At 41.6% G+C, this 18,608-nt stretch overlaps 1 protein-coding gene across 1 annotated transcript; it reads left to right on the top strand.

Annotated features, from left to right (window-relative positions):
• The first annotated feature begins 2,509 nt into the window (after positions 1–2,509).
• Positions 2,510–18,079, top strand: klf3 (Kruppel like factor 3 (basic)). The gene is made up of 6 exons (XM_020100502.2): positions 2,510–2,879; positions 10,141–10,201; positions 10,682–11,225; positions 12,417–12,561; positions 15,633–15,799; positions 16,028–18,079. Exons 2-6 carry the CDS (start codon positions 10,160–10,162, stop codon positions 16,207–16,209), a joined length of 1,080 nt encoding a protein of 359 aa, XP_019956061.2. The 5' UTR covers positions 2,510–2,879; positions 10,141–10,159; the 3' UTR covers positions 16,210–18,079.
• The last annotated feature ends 529 nt before the right edge of the window (positions 18,080–18,608 follow it).

Below are 18,608 nucleotides of genomic sequence, written 5' to 3'. Positions count from 1 at the left end.
AGATCCCAGGTGACATGAAAAGACATAGAGGTCACAAGTTTAAATATCGAAACTTTATGCAAAAAGAAGTAAAATGAGCCCAGGACTCTAGAAGGGATTTGCTGAAGAGAAAGTTCAGTGTTGACAATGGCAATGGATCAAATTTAAACAAGAGAAGATCTTTATTGTATTATCTGGATTATATGTCCCTTTACTCCAAGGTTACAGGTACAAACAAAAACAGAGTGGCAAAGGTGGCGTGAGATAATTAGTTTGTTGAGTCTTTACTAAAACAACTGCTCTGAATATTTTTTGCAATGAGAAGATTCCAAAATAAGCTGAGGACAGATAACCTGGACGACCCTTTCAGAAAATAGTCATCATTCTGGCCACCGGACAAATGCAAATGTGTTAGGGGCACGTTGTTTAACGTTTAACTCTGATTCCAATTACCAACTCCTGAGAAAAACAAAAACAATAATGTAGGAGGTGAAGGCGATGATGTGGTTTACCTGTAGCTCGTATGTACAGTCACGTGTTGATAGGCGGTTCTTTGTGTTTGTTGTGCTGTTTCACTGGAAGGAGTCATCGCTTCCAGTGAAACAGCACACACACAGTTTCAAATTGTTGTCGCCTGCAAACTTGGAATGTAAATTTTGCAACACACCCACGTTGGCACACATGAAGTGTGCTGAAAACTTGATTAACACCTGCCAGCCAATTAGAGACCAGAATTGTTATATATGATGAGTTAAATTATGTCATCTGTGCGTAAGTCGTCAACAAATAACTGTGTCCCTCCCCTCATAAAAGTATAAGATTTGTTTCACACGCGTCAGTCTAATCAGGGCTGTGTTTTCTCATGTGTTATTTATGTAGTTGCAGAACAAACTGCAGATACTTTGGTTTCAGTTAGTGAGGTGTGGTGTCAGATGAGAAGAGATTGTCACGTCGTCTTTGCACACTTGTTTGTTACTTACTGTAATCATATGATTTATCATATCATTCTGTTTATTGCATTGTACATACTGTGTCAATGAGAATTCAATGGTGGAACGTAACACATTATATTTAGTCATCACTGCTGGAAGTATATGCTTCTGCCTTTTAAAGCCTAATGTTACCATTTGCTCCACAAAGTGTAAAGTGATTCCAGCACCGTTCATTATTTTACTGTTAAATTGATTTGTTATTAAAATGTGTTCAAGGAAGGTCACAGTTCGAATCCCAGCTTGGCCAGGGTCTCACTGTGTGGAGTTGGCATGTCATCCTCTTGCAAGGTCTGTTTTGGTACTCAGGCTTCCCCCCACAGTCCAAAGACACGCAGATTTAGGTTAATTTGAGATTCCAGATTTGACCATGAATGTGTGAGTGGTTTATTTGTCACTATAATGCTGTGATTTGCTGGCGACCAATGTCAGCTGGGATTGGCTGCAGCTCCCCCACAAAGGATAAGCAGTATGGACAGATGGATGGACAAATTATATTTAAAAGTAGCTTAGTAATGATGCATTCAGATCACAAATCATGACATATTTCTCTTGCTTATGTGATTTTGACATTTGTTGCTATTAACAATAAAAAGCATTGATTGGTATTGTTAGGGATCAGTGGATTAAAAACCTCTAATATCCATAACTTGTTCTTTTACATGGAATATCACAGGCATCCTGAAAAAAATAAATTGTATGTAAATCCTTATGAACTGAAATTGGCACCTTAGTAAAGGTTAATTAATCATTGACTGATACTTATAAAGCGATAAGCAAACCTGTTCTGGGTTGCCAGGTTGTGAGAAATGCCCCAAGAGCATTATTTGCTACGAGAACTATTTTTTATCTAAACATTTAAGTAATTGTGGCGACATCTCGGATAATCTTTATCTTCTGTAAAATCACCGGAGGGCATGTGGAACAAAACAACATAGACAGACTTGACAGGTTATTATGAGATACTTATCTGTCAAATCTGATGGATTAATAACATTTATAGGCAAGGGAACTTTACTGATGCTATAATTAACCCCATGAAGGAATATTTACTGTTCATGGTGAGTTTATGAATTTATTTTGGTCCAAATGTCCTTTGGTGCAATGAAGAGGTCTCATAAATTAATGAAATAGCCAGAAGATAAAAAGAAACAAAGGAAGTCTCACAACCTGACAACCCAGCATTCATCATCACTCATTATTATCATCATTATTAATTACCACTAACAGAGACATTCATTAAAGCTTCGGACCTTTTGTAAATTAGCAATGAATTATACTATTAATACTATCAAACACATAAAAGCCTGGACTATGTAGTTTTATTAGTAACACACTTTCATCTGTTGCTTCAGATAATAACTGTAATGAAAAAGTTCCCAAGTGTTGTCTCCTGCAAACTTGGAATGAAAATTGCAACACACACACCCACACGCGCGCGCGCACACACACGCGCGCGCACACACACACACGCACACACACACACACACACACACGAACTGGACCACCCCACCCCAGCCCCGCCCAGCGGCCCGACCCCATGGAGAACAGACAGCGGATCATGTGACAGCAGCAGCAGCAGTTTCCACACACACACACACACACACACACACACGCACGCACGCACGCACACACACACCCACCCACACACACACACACACTCACACAGAGGCCGAGAGTGAGAGAGGAGTTTCGTAACTTGGGGAAGTTTGTCGGAGCCATCGATCACTGGAGCGTCTCGTTGTTTTCTCTCTGGTGTCAGTGACACAGCGCAGCACCGAGCGTCGCCTGCGTCACTTTTTCTGCGGAGTTGCCTCACTCGCTGTCGGACCTTTATTTTTTCCCTTCACCGCCGAGGATCCAGCGTCTCAGCTCCAGGATCAAAGTGAAGAATCCTCGTCCATCTGAGAAGTGAGTGTGACAGTGACACCGGCTCATCGCTGCTGTGGGGGAGCCCGTAATCTGTATTAGAATAAACTTTATTATAAGGGGGGGGGGGGGGAGCTGCGGGTTCAGTTCAGTTAGATCGAGCTGTTTGTGTGTAGTTTTGTGTTCGTTAGTGAGTTAGGTCACACACTATGCTGACTGTGCTCTCAGGTTTGTGTCCTCAACACAATATGAATGTTGAAAGATGTATGGATCTGATGCCCGAGAGAGACAACGTTGTTTTAGCAGTCAGGGCTTTTTGTATGAATTATTATGATCGATTAGGATGTTTTCAGTGGTCAAAAAGTCAACGATCTTTCGTTTAGCTCAGTTGCTTCATGTAGAGTTTGTTAAATATCAAAAAATAGATACAAAATATTAAGAGCCCTTAAGAGACTTCTTTTAGTCACGAAATGTTCAGATATTTAATTTTAAAATAATGTGAAAAACTAGAAAATAATTAGAAATTCCAATAATGATAGAACTTAAACCAGGGGATGTTCACCATGACTGCTGCTGAAAAGAGTTATTGATTATGAAAATAGTTTCTGATTCTCTGTAATTTGACCATTGATTGATTGTTACAGTTTTAGATCAACACATACTGAATGCGATGCTGATTCAGAATCAAGCTGTGAGAGTGTGAGACGACCCTCAGTGTGACTGCATGGTGTGATACACAGACAGGAGTCTATCTGACAGGTGTGTGTGTGTGTGTGTGTGTGTGTGTGTGTGTGTGTGTGTGTGTGTGTGTGTGTGTGTGTGAGACAGGGAGTGATAGGTTCAACAAACCCTTGTTTCTCCATCTGTCCTCTCTCATTCACTACATCCTTGACAATACACATCGCTCTTTCTCTCTCTCTCTGTGTTTCTCTGTCTCTGTCTCTCCCTGTTTCCTGTGCTTTGTTTCAAGGCTGAGGCTTGCGTCACACATTCCACTTGGCATATGAAGCCCTTATCCTGTTTAGAGCCTGGAGTGAGAGAGAAAGAGGGAGAAAGAAGGGAGGAGAGAGGGATGTGGATGTGGGGGGTGGACGAGTGGAATGAGGGCAATCTCTCTGACTGACTTTACACTCTTCTACTCTCTAGAAAGGTTTTTAAGAAGGAGAAAAAATAGAAAAAAGTCTTGACCTTTCTGTCTTTCTTTATTCATTTATTTTATTTTTTTTGTCTTATTAGGGCCGCACGCACACACCCCATACCCCACCCACCACTACACCTCTTTTCCTGAATAAACATGCTGATGTTATCTAGTGGAACAAAATGCGCAAGAGTGTACACACACACACACACGCACGCACTGCTCAAAGGGCATGTCCTAGAGAACATTAGGGCTAAACATTAAACCCCTGGATGCTGAAGCGTTGGTGATTCTCCATCAGAAGTTAAGGATATAAGGACACTGTGGTGCACAGACAGCCATAAACTTAAAAAGCTGTGAGTCGTTACACAACTTCACATATGTGCCAACACACGCACGCACGTGCACACACACTTGTGCAGTGTGTCTGTTCCTGCTCTTAAACCACTGGGTTGAGCCACTGTGACAGTGTAGCTCTTTCTTACCATCCCCCCTCCCCATGTTTGAGGTTCATTGAAGTTTTGTAATATTTTGGTTGAAACCCACTTCATTTTCTCCCCCGTTTCTGTCTCTGCCTTGTTCTTTCCACTTCCATTTTTACATAGTTTGGTCAGAGTGGCTGTTTTCTTTGCGCTCTCTCTCCTTCCATTCCCCCCCTCTGTCCTCTCATTCTTCGGGTATGGGAGGTGCAGTGTGTTGAGGGGAGGTGTGGGTAGGGGGGGGTCAGACAGGAAACCGCAGGCCCCCTGCAGCAGCACCCCCCATTTGGCTTCACTCTCCTCCTTCTCCTCCTCCTCCTCCTCCTTCTCTTCTTTACACCCCCCGACCCATCACGCAGTGTGGAAATAATAACAGTCAGACTAAACTCTGAGGGCTTCCGCTTCTCTCCCTCTCTCTTTCTCTGGCACTCGCTCTCGTTCTCTCCTTCCCTCCGCTGTCTGGAAAGCCTCAACACTGCTGTCTTTGACAAGTTCGGCTTGAGGTGCATGTACATGAGTGTGTGTGTCTTTGTCAGGTTCTGAGTCTTGTGTCAACTCCAGTGTGTCTCTAAATGTGTGTATCCGCATGTGTGTGGATGCGTGTGTAATGATGGATTCTGTTTCCTCTCCCCCTGCTGATGGCCCCCTCTGGCTTCCCCCTGAGGTCTGCAGGCCTGCAGCCCCACAGTCTGCCGGAGAGGAGTGGAGAGGGGCTTTGTGCTTGTATATGTCTATATGTGCGTGTGTGCGTGTGTGGGATGGGAGGAGTGGGCTGAGGCAGCTCAAATGAGGGAATAGGATGCCAAAATAAGAAGATAGGGGGCTTCAGCAGGGGCCTTAAAGTGAGAGGAGTCAAAGTCAGAGCATGTGACGCATTGTTAAAGGAGTCATGAGTAGGAAGTGAGGTAAGGGGATGAAATAAGAGTAGGGAGGTACACTTGGGGGCTAGGGATTGAAATAAAGGGTCAGGGGCATGAGGGTTAGGGTTATGGTGCAATAAGAGACCACACTGGAAATGAGCTCAGAAAGGAACATTTAAATGCTGGAATATTAGCTTGCCACCTTGATGAGTCATGTAATTGGGATCTTAATTTAAGTAAAGATTAGTTCATTCCCTTAGGGGTTTAAATAGGTTAAGGTGTGAGTCAAGCTATAGAATGTTCATGAATTTCCCCTCCGTAAGCTACACAGTGTGTTAATGCTCGACAGCAGTTTGACTGGGACAGTTTGTGTGACAGTCGAGGTGAACCACAGCAGCATGAAGTGAGACTGATGAGCTAAAAGAGGTGATAAAGAAAGAAATGGTCAAACGTCAAGAGCACGGAACTGAAGGCTGTTAGTGTTGAATGTGTGTGTGTGTGTCTATTGCGGCGTGTTCTTGGACAAAGCTGTTGTCTGGAGGTTTCTGGTCTCTCTGGTGATCTCATCTTCTCCAGCCTGTTGCCATTAGTGTGTGTGTGTGTGTGTGTGTGTGTGTGTGTGTGTGTGTGTGTGTGTGTGTGTGTGTGTGTGTGTGTGTGTGTGCGAGTGCATAAGGAGCCCTGTTTGTGTCTGCGTGTATTTAAGCATGCGTGCGTGTCTGTAATAATTCAGTCCTTTAGTGATTTAGTGTGTGTATTCTGTTGAGCTAGCAGAAACTTGGTGTGCGGCTGTGAGTGTGTATAAGTACGCGTGCGTGTGTGTGTGTGTGTCTGTGTGTGGTTGAGTTGGTAGCCAGCGACTCCAAGCCACAATATTTTCCCCTTCAGTCATGTTGTTTTATATCAATCATAGAGCGGGAGAGAAAAGGAGTGCGGGGTGGTGTGTGGTTCAGATAAACACGGTAGTAAAGACGTGAGTGATTGTTGAGGAGCGAGTGAAGAGGAGGTGTAGAAGAAGATTTGCAGAGTCCAAGGGTGGAGAGAGAGAGAGAGGGGTGCAGGAAGTGTTTGCTGAGTGGGTTGGGGTAGAGTACACAGTAGCTCTACTGACCTAGAAGGACAATATTTGCAGACCACACTTGACATGCACAAACACACACCCACATGTAGCGCACAGGGAGAAAATACTCCCCGACAACCAAGGTATGGCTACTTATTTACCAAATAGGCGCAGTGCTCACTGGATCCTTCACTCCACAGTTTATATGCCCTAGGAGTTCTCAGCCGTAAACCTTTATATGCTCTGATGAGGAAGAGGCATAACAGCTGCCTCATCTCTATCTCGCAGAGAGAGGTTGTGGTCGTCGTGGAGTAACACACTTTCGTTACGATATTCATTTTGTCAGAGGATCAGTGCAACTAAGGAGTACTTTTAGAGGACAATTCTTGGACTGTCGCAGTTGCCCCATAAGATTACATTGTAGCCACTGCTGCTGTGTTGCAGACCCGACTATCATTCACTTACAAACCCACCTGGGAACCGGGGATATAATTTGAAATGATTTTCCGTGGAGCAGCAAATCAATGAATGTACTTATAACTGCAGCTCTATTTGAACCTGCATCACAGATTCAGAGAGAAATAAACAAGCTCCAGCTGCAGATCGACTCTAATCTACTGAGACTTTATGTTCTGTTGAGTTGCCCTGAAGAAGATGTGCAGCTAAATTAAATTTTATTTCCTGCAATTGTCCACATTTTCTCTGACTCATTGTATTTATTCTTTTATGATCCACCCCGAGGGAAAGTTTGGCTTTTTTCACAAGGATACCCCCCCACTCACCTTCCTGTTGTCACATGTTGCCTGATAACTCTCCTCTGTTCATTGACCTGCGTGGTACCAACCATCAGGAAAACAATCAGCACTCATTATTTGCCGTTGCTTCTGGGAGACATTTCACCCACTTCTTCTCTAAAACTGCATAAATCAATCTCACCCTCTCGTTACCAGGCCAGTTATGTGAAATACTTCATGGCTTTGTGAAGTCTGACAGGAATGGTATGTTCCCATTACTGCGTTTGCTCTTTCGAGGTTTTAAATGTATGCAGTGCTGCTGGGGGTTTTCTTTTGAGAAATGAACTCCGATAACTTGTGTTCCTAAAGTTAATCATGGTATTTTTGTCCTGTGTACATGCTGATGAAGGTACGCATGAATCGTGTGAGCACAGGTACGCACATTGTAAATCTTCTTTGAGCTGAGCCCAGCCCTGCAGTGACGAGATAATTTGCATTTATTATATGTCACTCATGCATTAGTCTGAATCACTATGTCAACACCGTGGGTATAAACCTGTTTTAAAAACCCCCTTCCAAATGGGAAACAAGGCCTTAATGTAGCAAACTGCACCCTGAAAAGGGTGAGATTTCATTATGCAAATATACATATGTCTTTTTACTGGTTTTCATTGTGGGGAATTAGTGATTTTGATATTAGTCTCTTCTTCATCTTGTTTGAAGAAATACATCAAGCCAGAGGATATTTTCTACTACAGTTGAAGTACAGCGCTGTGGAGGCCGTGAGTCTGTGTTGGATTAGACTTTTTGTTGTTGTTTTTAGATTTGTTGTTCTACACATATGGTAATCTGTGCTGTCTATAGGAAAGGAAATTAAAGAGTTGAATTCGCCACCTACAATCAAAGAAAAGTATTGCCAGTCAGTGGCAAAGGTTTCACAAATCAAGAAGCCATTACTTTACTTGCCTGTTTATCAGCTTGTCTGCATTAACAGGTAGCGACTAAGTTTTTGGCGGTGGCTGAAAGTGCTGAATTTTGAATCATTTACACCATTAGGTAATTAATTACACACAGTTGTGGTTATTGATTGCAGCATTTTTTTATATATCGTCCACAAACATGTAATAAATGATCTATAACACACTTTAAGGCCATTTTAATTGGCAGAGCCCATCAACAATCATAACTTCTCGTTTGGTATTTTATATAATTACAACTAGGTTTTACTGTCATTCATTATCTGTTCATACACCAGCCTTAACTTAAAGGTGTTAAATAGAGGAGTTACAAATACATTATTAAACACTTCAATCTGCTTCCAGTTATATTAAACTTTTTAATAATCTAATATAAACACATGATGGAGGGAAGGACTGGGAATTTCCACAGTGGCCACAGTTTTTGTCTGACCTTTTTGCCACTGTAGGGAAAATACCTGTTCACTGTGCTTACCGTGAACAAACTGATAGGGAGTTTTTTTCTTTTCCTGTTTCATGATCTGTTTGTGCCTCATAACTGTTCCTATTGTCACTTCTGGGTGAAGAACGTAACCACAATAAAACAAACGCTTGACCTCCAACTGAACTTCAGTACAATACAAACCCGGATTAGAAATAACACACCCTCAAAGTTATCCACACATGCACACACACGCACACACACACACAGTCCCCACCTGCCTGCAGTCTCTTTGTTTCTTTGGAGCCGGGTGAAGGGTGAGGCTTTAGTCGTCATGTTCACACCCTTCCTGACCCAGCAAGCAAGCATCCTGCTCTCCGATTGGTTTGCTCCCCATCTGGACTCCGTGTGTGTGTGTGTGTGTGTGTGTGCATGTGTGCTTGCTTGCGCTAGGGTGTGACGGCCCCTGTCCTTGCCATTTGTTAATAATTAAAGGCTAACCTGTCTCCAGACTGTGGACTTTAATCAGGTCACACAAACATACACACACACACTCACACACAGACCCCCTCAGGGTACATTCTTTGACAGCTCATGTTGCCTGAATGCTCGAGTGATCTCTCACACACACACATAAACACACTCATTTAGGCACAAACATGGAGTCATCATGGCTGCACCTGGTTATTCAAAGGCAACGTAACTAGAACCACCTTTGAAATCTCACACACTTTTGATCCAAACACTTGACAGGCCTCAGTAGGTGGCGTGGGTGTCTGTAAAGCCTTCGACATGAGGCGGTTTCTATATATCATCACACCTGGTACTAGTTGTGTTCTCGTAAGATGACCCGTCGTAAAGTTGTCTTTAGCCTTGTCTGAAAATATCTAGCATTTTCAGACAACACAACCACTGTTTAGTGTTGTTTGTGCAACTCAACAAAATAAATCTGACTGACAAGTTTTGTCTCTGAAAATGACAAAAAGATTGGCAGTGTGAGGAGGAAGAGCTCTCTTTGTGAAAGTAGAGAGGAGGAGCTGACGTGTCAAATCTGACATAAAGAAAATATATTTTATGGCTACTGTCTGACTTGAGTTGCTGTAAGGCTGAGTGTTAGTTTTTATCAACTCACAAGTGTGTGTGTATGTGTGTGTGTGCAAACAGTTATTTCTTATTAAGTATAATTATGAGGTACTTGAACTCAATTTGGCTATTTCCCTTTTATGCTACTTGATACTTCTTGTGAACTGCATGCCAGAGAAAATAGCCAAATATTTTACCTTTGTCGCATGTGATAAGATTACAGCACATTTATATGTTAACAGTGGTCAGCAACCCTCACAAAAACAGCAGTGTGTGCTTGGACATTTCACCCAACATAAACATTTTCAGATCACTTCTTTTTAACTACTTTTTCAATCCTAAAGACACAACACTCCATTATTTCACAAAAAACTATCACATCACAACCCTCCATGTTATCTAGTGACCCTCACAATTCTGTCTTCTTACCTCTGGTCATGGACCATTACTGAAGAGGAAAGTAAATGAACAAAGTTTAAAATGTTGTTTACTCTGTGAGTCTGTTTTACCAGTGTGTATTTATCTGTGTGTGTGGTTGTTTTATTTTGTAGGAGCCTGGCCTGCGCAGCCATGCTGATGTATGATTACCCTCTGAAGACAGACATGGAGACGGTAAGACATGTTTGTGTTTGTGTAAATGCAGCTTTGATGTTTGTGTGTGTGTTTTGTGTGCCGATCATGCCTGAGCATGTTTTTGATGCCATACAGTATCTTTGACCTACACACACACACACACACAGACACACACATTCTCTTGCTACGTGTCTAGACAGAGTGGTTCCCACATTCCGACTCTTCCTGGACAAACAGGCTGCTGTATAGTGGACATTTGCATACAATGGGTACACACACTGCCAGGCAGCAAGCTAATGAACACACACACACACACACACACTGTACTGTGAGGCGTAACAGTTATCTGCTCGCACACAGAACTGGGTTTAAAGTTTTTTGGCCAGCTGTAGTTGTTTGTGAGGCAGAAACATGTTTTCCCTGTTATGAACACAGAACCGGAAATTTTTAACTCTCCGCTCTTTTGTCCTCCTCCACTACTTCCTTCTTCTGTATCCTCTCTTTCTCTCTCGCTCACAGTCATTCTACTCTTCGCTTGTGAAAGCCCCAGAGCCGTACAGAGTGATCTTCCCCCACCCGGCCCCCCTGTACCACACGCACATGCACGCCTTCGCCCAGTCCCACTCCCCCAGCAACCCCACACACACCCAGCTGGAGCCAGTTGACCTGTCACTCAGCAAGCGCTCTTCCTCCAGCTCATCCTCCTCCTCTCCTCCCTGCTCCTCCGCCTCCTCCCCGGCCTCCTCGCGCAGCTCTCCGCCTTCGCCCCACAGCACGGCGAGCCGCGCCTCCCCTCGCTGCTCCCCTCCGCACTCCCAGCTGCGCTCCTCACCCTCCCACGCCCTCCCGCCGCCCACTCCCTCGCTTTCTTACCCCACCATGGTGGCTCCTCTGATCAGCTCGGGCTCTGGGGTCATTCAGGGATCAGGGGTCATGGTGTCTCCGGTCATGGTGCCTCTGTCAGTCCTGTACTCATCGCCCCTCCACCTGCACCAGCCCATAATGGTGAGTCCATCCATCACCTGTGACGACGACCATCATCGCAGCAGGGAGCACAAGACAGGTGAGATTCATTCTTTTACTCAGTTCAGTTTCCAGCTAGATTGAGTTGATTAAAATTAAAAGAATTAATAATTAGTCATTAAAAAACATGGAATTAAAAACAGGAAATAAATTCACAACTATATGACATCAACATACGAGGAAAGTGCTGACTCAACTTTACTCCAAATAAAAGGTTCCCATTTAATGTCGAACTTTCTTCTTAACTGTTGACAGATCTTTTACTGACAATGAGGAAGTGCTTCTCATTTCCTCTGTTCTTAGAATAACACTTTGAGCAGATTCTTGTTTCCTGAGGGAGCCATGTTTTTTTTGTTTTCTGTTGTTTTTTTGTCAGCTGGAGGTCAGTGATGGACATAGGTCACCATCTTTCACTCTCCAGTCTGTGATAGGGACAGATATGAGTGGACAATGATTAAATTCAGACATTTTCAGATACATTTTATTATAGTGTTTGCTTCTGATCCCTATCTGGAAAAACACTTAATTCCTAATTAGATCAAATGAAAAAAATCTATGTAACTATGGAGGATTAAGAGTCTACAACAGCACTAGCAGCGTGCCTTGAGTCAAAAGTTGAATGCTAAGAACATAACCTAAGGTTTTGGCCAAATCAAATGTCCAATTCTATCAATTTCCATTACAATCCATCCAATAGTTGTTGAGATATTTTATTCTGGACCGAAGTTATGGAGCGACCAACATTGCAGTCCTTACCACCACACCAAGAGCGTGGCTGATGCAAAGATATTTTACCTTGAAAAGCAAAGCACAAAGCCCACCAACCTCCACAGAGGCCCAACTGTCTTCTTAAATTCAGTTAAGCTGAACTCATTATTATCAGTTCCCCAAATTCACCAGAATTTTTTTCATATATACTGTATATATGTATATATATATATATATATATATATATATATATATATATATATATATATATATGAAAAATGCTCTTTCTCATATTGTTAAAAGTGATAAACAATTCCTGGTTCCACTGCAAAATTTGACCAGTTCTTCCTTCAGCCAAACAACATTCTTCCACCAAGTTTCATGGAAATTCATCTTTTAGTTTTTGCTTACAATCAAACAAACAACATAATTTCAAGTGTAAGATACTAATATCATATTAATGAGAATAAATCTGGACCATATTGACCAGTTCACATCTCCTGATCTTTTTACTTCTACCCAGTTCATTCTACCAAGCCCCTGGAGCTACGAGGCGACACCCACGACCTGCACAAGCCAATCAAAACAGAGCCTTGCCCTGAGCTCATCCATGACCTCCACAACAGCCACGACATGAAATCATCGGTCATCAGGATACAAGAATATGAGTAAGTGGTACATCAGCACGCCTGCACAGATTTTGAAAGAAGCATCAGCGCTTCCTCTTTAAATTTACATGGAAGCATTAGTCAGATCAGATCCATGGTATCGTTTGAAATACTTTGATGGCAGGATTTAGGTCCTGATACCAAAACTTCCCTTTTTTGATACCACAGGGGAATGGTCCTCAAACATGTTCACTTTCATGAACCTATTTAGGGAAGGATCAATAACCAATAATGGCTGATTGCAGGGATTTATTCAGAGAGCAAAACAACATGTACATCAGAGTTTAGCTTGTTCTCTTTGCTGCTTAGTGACTTATGTCTGAAACTTGTTTGGGCAAAGTTTAACTTTTCCTGCAGCAGAAATGTGCCAATAGTTTTCCCAACATTATTTTAAAAAAAGTTTACATGGGATACAACAAGTTTCCCAAATGTAGCACTCAATCATTTTGTCTCATTTTTCTTGAGTTTTGAATCAATTAAAAGTTGTAAAAACTTAAGAGACAACAGAGTCACTACTCAAAAGTTCATGTGTCATGACAGCGTTGTTTCTTTAACATAATTCCTACTTCTACAGTTCAAATCTAATCAGGGATCTTTGTTACATGTGATACTTCAGCTCACCACAAACTTTTCAATGGCTTAAATTTGTGTTTTAGAGGCACATACATTGTTTTTTAGACAAATTATCGATATAGGTGGAAAATAACTTCTCTCACTCACATTAGACTTTCAGAATCAGTTACCTGTTGAATTTCACTTCTTAAGAAACTTAAAAGTTTTTATCATGTCACCTCATATATAGAGTTTCAGCTGGTCTCTGTCCTTTATCTGTTTGCTCATCAGCTCATTCGAACATTACATAAACTCTGCATGTCCACTGAATGTCCATTTCAACTGATTCAGACTTTTGTGGCCATACCCAATGTGTGTGTGTGTGTGTGTGTGTGTGTGTGTGTGTGTGTGTGTGTGTGTGTGTGTGTGTGTGTGTGTGTGTGTGTGTGTGTGTGCGTGTGTATGTTCGTGTGTGTGTGTGTTCTCTCCAGTCAAACATTAGAAACAAACTCTGGGAAATGTGCAGAGGTGGCAGTTATGATACAGTCTCTCCACGCTCTGTTGCTTATGTTTCTCGCAGTGGGAATGTGGGCGAGCAGATGTTCAAAAGATGCTCAGAGATACGTTTTTGTAGTTTTCAGAGATAACACAGAACCAGTGACACTTTTTAAACGGTCTCTGTACAGCATGGAGGGGTGTGTTGGATTCCTCTGTGGCGTCTTTTATTCTCTCACTTCCAGTCTCGTCTGCACCTCTCACTGCGGCTCTTCACCACGTCGCCCGATCGCCCCCATACGAGTTCATATCAGCCATCTCCTTCTGTCACCTCCCACATTCCTCTTCCCATTTCTCCTTTCTCTCTCCTCTTTCCTTCCCTCAGTGCTTTCTCAATTTTCTTTTTTTTAGCTCATTGTCCGGCATCTCCCACTCCTTCTTTCCCTCCCCTCCACTTCCTGTTCCTCTTCTCCTTCCTCCTCCTGTTTCATCTTCTGTAAAGTACCAGCCTTTCAGTAGTTGTTAGTGTGGTTGCTATCCCAGTTGTCACCAGGCCAATAACTTGACCCTTAAGAAAAAATGAGTGTCTGTCGTCAACTCACAAAAAAATACACACAATCGCGCACACACACACACACACACACACACACACACACTAACAATGTACACATTAACAATACCAATTTGATGAATGTAATGCTTATGGTAAATAGGTCAAGTTTGTTCACCATGTGTCATAGTGATAGGTCAGCCTTTGTGTGTGTGTTTCTCTCCGTATGTGTATGTGTTTGTGTGTGTGTGTGTGTGTGTGTGTGTGCGCCTTTTCTTTCTCGCGGGGGATTTTCAGCACATTCCTCTATGCAGAACTGATCTGTGATGGATTTATATTTCAACACTCGACACCTGCTCTCAACTGCCACTTACACACACCCACATGCACATTAACGCGCGCACACACACACACACACACACACACACAAACACACACACACACACACACACTTTAAAGATGACTCTGTAAGTACAGAGAGACAACTCCTTGTTTTCTTCCTTCGAAAATGTTGCTTTTCACCTCTTGTGAAGTTTGTTGCTTAACAAACTTAAATGTAATAATTTTGTACAAAATCGTTTTTTCCCCTACACAAACACACACACACACACACACACACCTGCACAGAGAATAGTTTTAGAAACCTAATCCGCTTGGGCCCGTTGAAGTTTGGGAGTGTGACCATGAAGATTGTTTCAAAGTTTCATCTACTGTTACACACTTCTTCCAGTTAATTTCTCTAAATTTCCTGTTGTACTTCTGCATTGCGCACAGAGATTAATATCAGATTCCATTGAATGAATTGTCAATGTTGAAATGACAAAGACAAAAATGCGAGAGGTGACAGGACAAAGCAAAGGCGTGGTAGACTGGAAAAGGTGGGAGGTGTTGTTCAACTTCCTGATGGGTAAAAGTTGTTATTGCACCGGTGAGAAGAACAGCAGCCAAATGAAACTTCCATTTAGGCTTTACCATCATGCAGGAGGCTGCTGTCACACAACACCAGCACCCCCTGCTGGTCAAATCATGAAAAGAAGGGGTGAAGCTGTCCTCTGCAGTTAAAGGTCTGCAGTGTAAGATTTAGGTGAAAGGGAACTATTGGCACAAGCTGAATATAAAATAATCTTAGTGATGTTTTTACTAGTGTGTTTTATCTTAGTTGTATGCATTGTTGTTTTCTTTACCCTGGAATGAACCCTGTATATAAATACTTTATATTTGGGAGCGGCTCCTCTCTACGGAGGCTGCCATGTTTTTTTTCAATAGCCCAGACTTGACAAACTAAACTAACTAAACCTTTTGGGTTTTTATAAAAACTAAAGGTTGCCACAGGTTGTCTTTCATGTTTGGAAGGGGAGGGTGAGGTACGGGGGTTCAGGTGCAACATGCAAATTCACCTCCAGATGTCACTAAATTCTACACATTGAACCTTGAACACTAAAAATCTTCTTTGTTTACTTTGTGTTTGTTTCAGGAGAAACAACCCGTCAGTAATAGTCCATTCAGGCACAAAGCATCCTCTCCCAGCTGACTCTCCCGACACGCTGAAAAAGCGACGAATTCACCTCTGTGACTTCAGCGGCTGCAACAAAGTGTACACCAAGAGCTCCCACCTCAAAGCGCACCGCAGGACACACACCGGTGAGACACTGGAGAAATCCTCTCTAATGCTCTTTTACAAAACTTATAGAGACTGTTAAAAGTGAATTTGCTCTTTTTGCTCTTGCTAATGTTTGCTAGTTGTGGGAACTGTTGGGCTTCTCTGTAATTTTGTATGTTCTTGACCTTACTATGTAAAATGCCTTGACATAAAGTATGTTGTGATTTGTTGCAATACAAATAAAATACAATTTATTTTTGTCCGTGTAGGTGAGAAACCCTACAAGTGCATGTGGGAGGGCTGCACGTGGAAGTTCGCCCGCTCAGATGAGCTGACGAGACACTTCCGGAAGCACACGGGAGTCAAACCGTTCCAGTGTCCCGACTGCGAACGCAGCTTCTCCCGCTCTGACCACCTGGCACTGCACAAGAAGCGCCACCTCCTGGTGTGAAACAGCTCCCGCGGGAAACTTGAAAAGAAACTCACTCAGTGCTGGTTTCATTGTCGGACTGTACCACTTTGACTTGAGTTATTTTGTTTTCTTTTAAAGGAGCTGGCCTTAATCATTGGACTATGACGGGAAGGGGTAAATGTTCCTCAGGGTGCACGTTTAGACCCTTTCTCCTCATTAGCCTGTATCATGAGCTGGTGTCAACCATCGCATTCATTATAAAAGAAATGTGGAAATGAAACACTTTTCGAGAAATAGGCTGCAACATCTCAGCGGGCCTGAGAACAGCACCCTCTGGTGGCCAAAACTGCATCGACACCACAAAGCATGCTCAAGCTTTTCTTTTTGCTCTCGTTTCTGTGCGTGCACTCAAGTAAAGATTGTGGACAAACACACACACACTTGCTAGCTAGGCCAAAATAATGTGAATCTTCGCAGAATGTATTATATCACACTTACTGTGCGTTGTGTCATACATACTTCAGCTTACTTCCATCAGCGTAGCTACCCGTGACATAATGCTAACGCTAACTCCACACACAACTCATCTGCCTGAACCAGCTTCCATCATGAAGTGTATAAAAAAACAATAAACAGGTAGCTAATGCTCGCTTCCCCTTTGTACATACACACAATGCACACGTTAAATGACACACAGCGGAATACATGCACTTATTAAAAGCAGCTCGGTCTTGCTCGTGCTCTTGGTAATTGGGTTGGACAGAAAACGGGGACTCTGGGTCTCATTCATTTTCAGAGTGAAGTGTTTTTTATGTTTTCATTCAGAAATGTGAACGTAGCTGCACAGGGGGCATTATCGTATTAGCGGGGAAAAGACATTGTTCTGTTGGTTAAAGGGTAGAAGCAATGAAATGTCTTACCGATGTTTTATATCAAAGTTTATGTATCGGTGAACTGTCGTTTGGTTTATGTTGTGACACCGTGGTAGCCTTTTTTATTCTATGACACTTTTATATGGGATAACAATACAAATTGCAAAGCAGGGAAATTTATTCATCACTTTTTTAGTTTTTCAGGAGCAAATGTTTAATTCCAACACACCTCAGAGGAGGATCTGTTGTAAAAGAAAATGCCATTTGATTCCATGGAGCTCGACAATACACTCATATGATTCCAATCCAAGGTTGCAAAAGTTTCTACAACACCATCAAACTTCTTTTGTAAAATGCCACCCCCACTTTAGAGCATCACTTATTTTACTTCCAGAGAACAAAGCAACGTTTTTTGTGTATAGCATATTTGTACATCTCTAAAGTGCACTTTATATATATATATATGCATAAATACAACCACGTGATGTATAAAACATTCCCAAAACCAAACATTTTTTAATTTCTTTAATCAAAGAAATCTGCAGGTCAGTTTGATCACAGGTGTCGTGTAATATTAGAAGGAGGTATGATCCTTTCTCTTATTTACACAAACACACACACACATCGAATGTATGCACTCAGCTATCTGCATTTGCTCCTGGATACATTGCGCAGTTTTTGCTTGTATATGTTATTTTAACTCTGCAAATATAAGTTGTAATATCTATATATCTATATATATCTGCATGTATATATATGTACGTATACATATATATACATGTGACAAATGATCATTAGACTGAAAGGGCAATTAAAGGTTTTTATTAAGCATGATTTTGATACTCTCATCATAATGGATATTATACGTGTCTATAATGTTGTGTCTATAATAAAGCCTATTTTCTTTTTAATCTAAACGTTGGCTATTCAAAGGGAACATGTTAAACTGTGAACATATATCTGTACAGGTCTATCTGCAAGTTTGCATTTATTTTAAAACAAAATATTCATACCACTTAATAAACCTATTGACATTATTTGTAGATTTCAGAACTGTGTGTTAAATTATGTGTGTATGTGGTTGGGCTGTTACCAATTTGTGAGCAAATTAGCTGGTTGGCATATAAATCATTCACAAATACAATATTTTGACAGTTTTTTCAATCATTGAAGTCAGTTTTATAAGATTATAAATCTTTACTTTTTTGAGTGTTGCTTTGTAGCTTTGACTCCAGCTTCAACTTCAGTTTACTTGTGGTGAAATATCATCTATGTTGAGGCCATGTGCTGAGCTACCAGAGCTAATAATACAATAAAAGTTAATAAGCTCACTTACTGTGATGAAGTCTTACGGACACATAGATTTAAACATATGAGTGTTGGAATGTAATTAAGTCCATTTACTTAACATAATGTACTTCAGCAAAGTTATAATGCACTGGTTTATTTATTTCAATTTTATTCTTCTTCCTCCGTTCATTTAAAAAAAACATTTTGTTTTAGTTATTTTCTGACTTTACATGTAAACAAATAATCTATAAATAAACCGAAACGTGCATTGGCACA

Source organism: Paralichthys olivaceus, chromosome 8, assembly GCF_024713975.1.
Source record: "Paralichthys olivaceus isolate ysfri-2021 chromosome 8, ASM2471397v2, whole genome shotgun sequence".
NCBI classification, from domain to species: domain Eukaryota; kingdom Metazoa; phylum Chordata; class Actinopteri; order Pleuronectiformes; family Paralichthyidae; genus Paralichthys; species Paralichthys olivaceus.
Note: the sequence above shows the minus strand (reverse complement) of the source record. Positions and strands in the feature narration are given on the sequence as shown.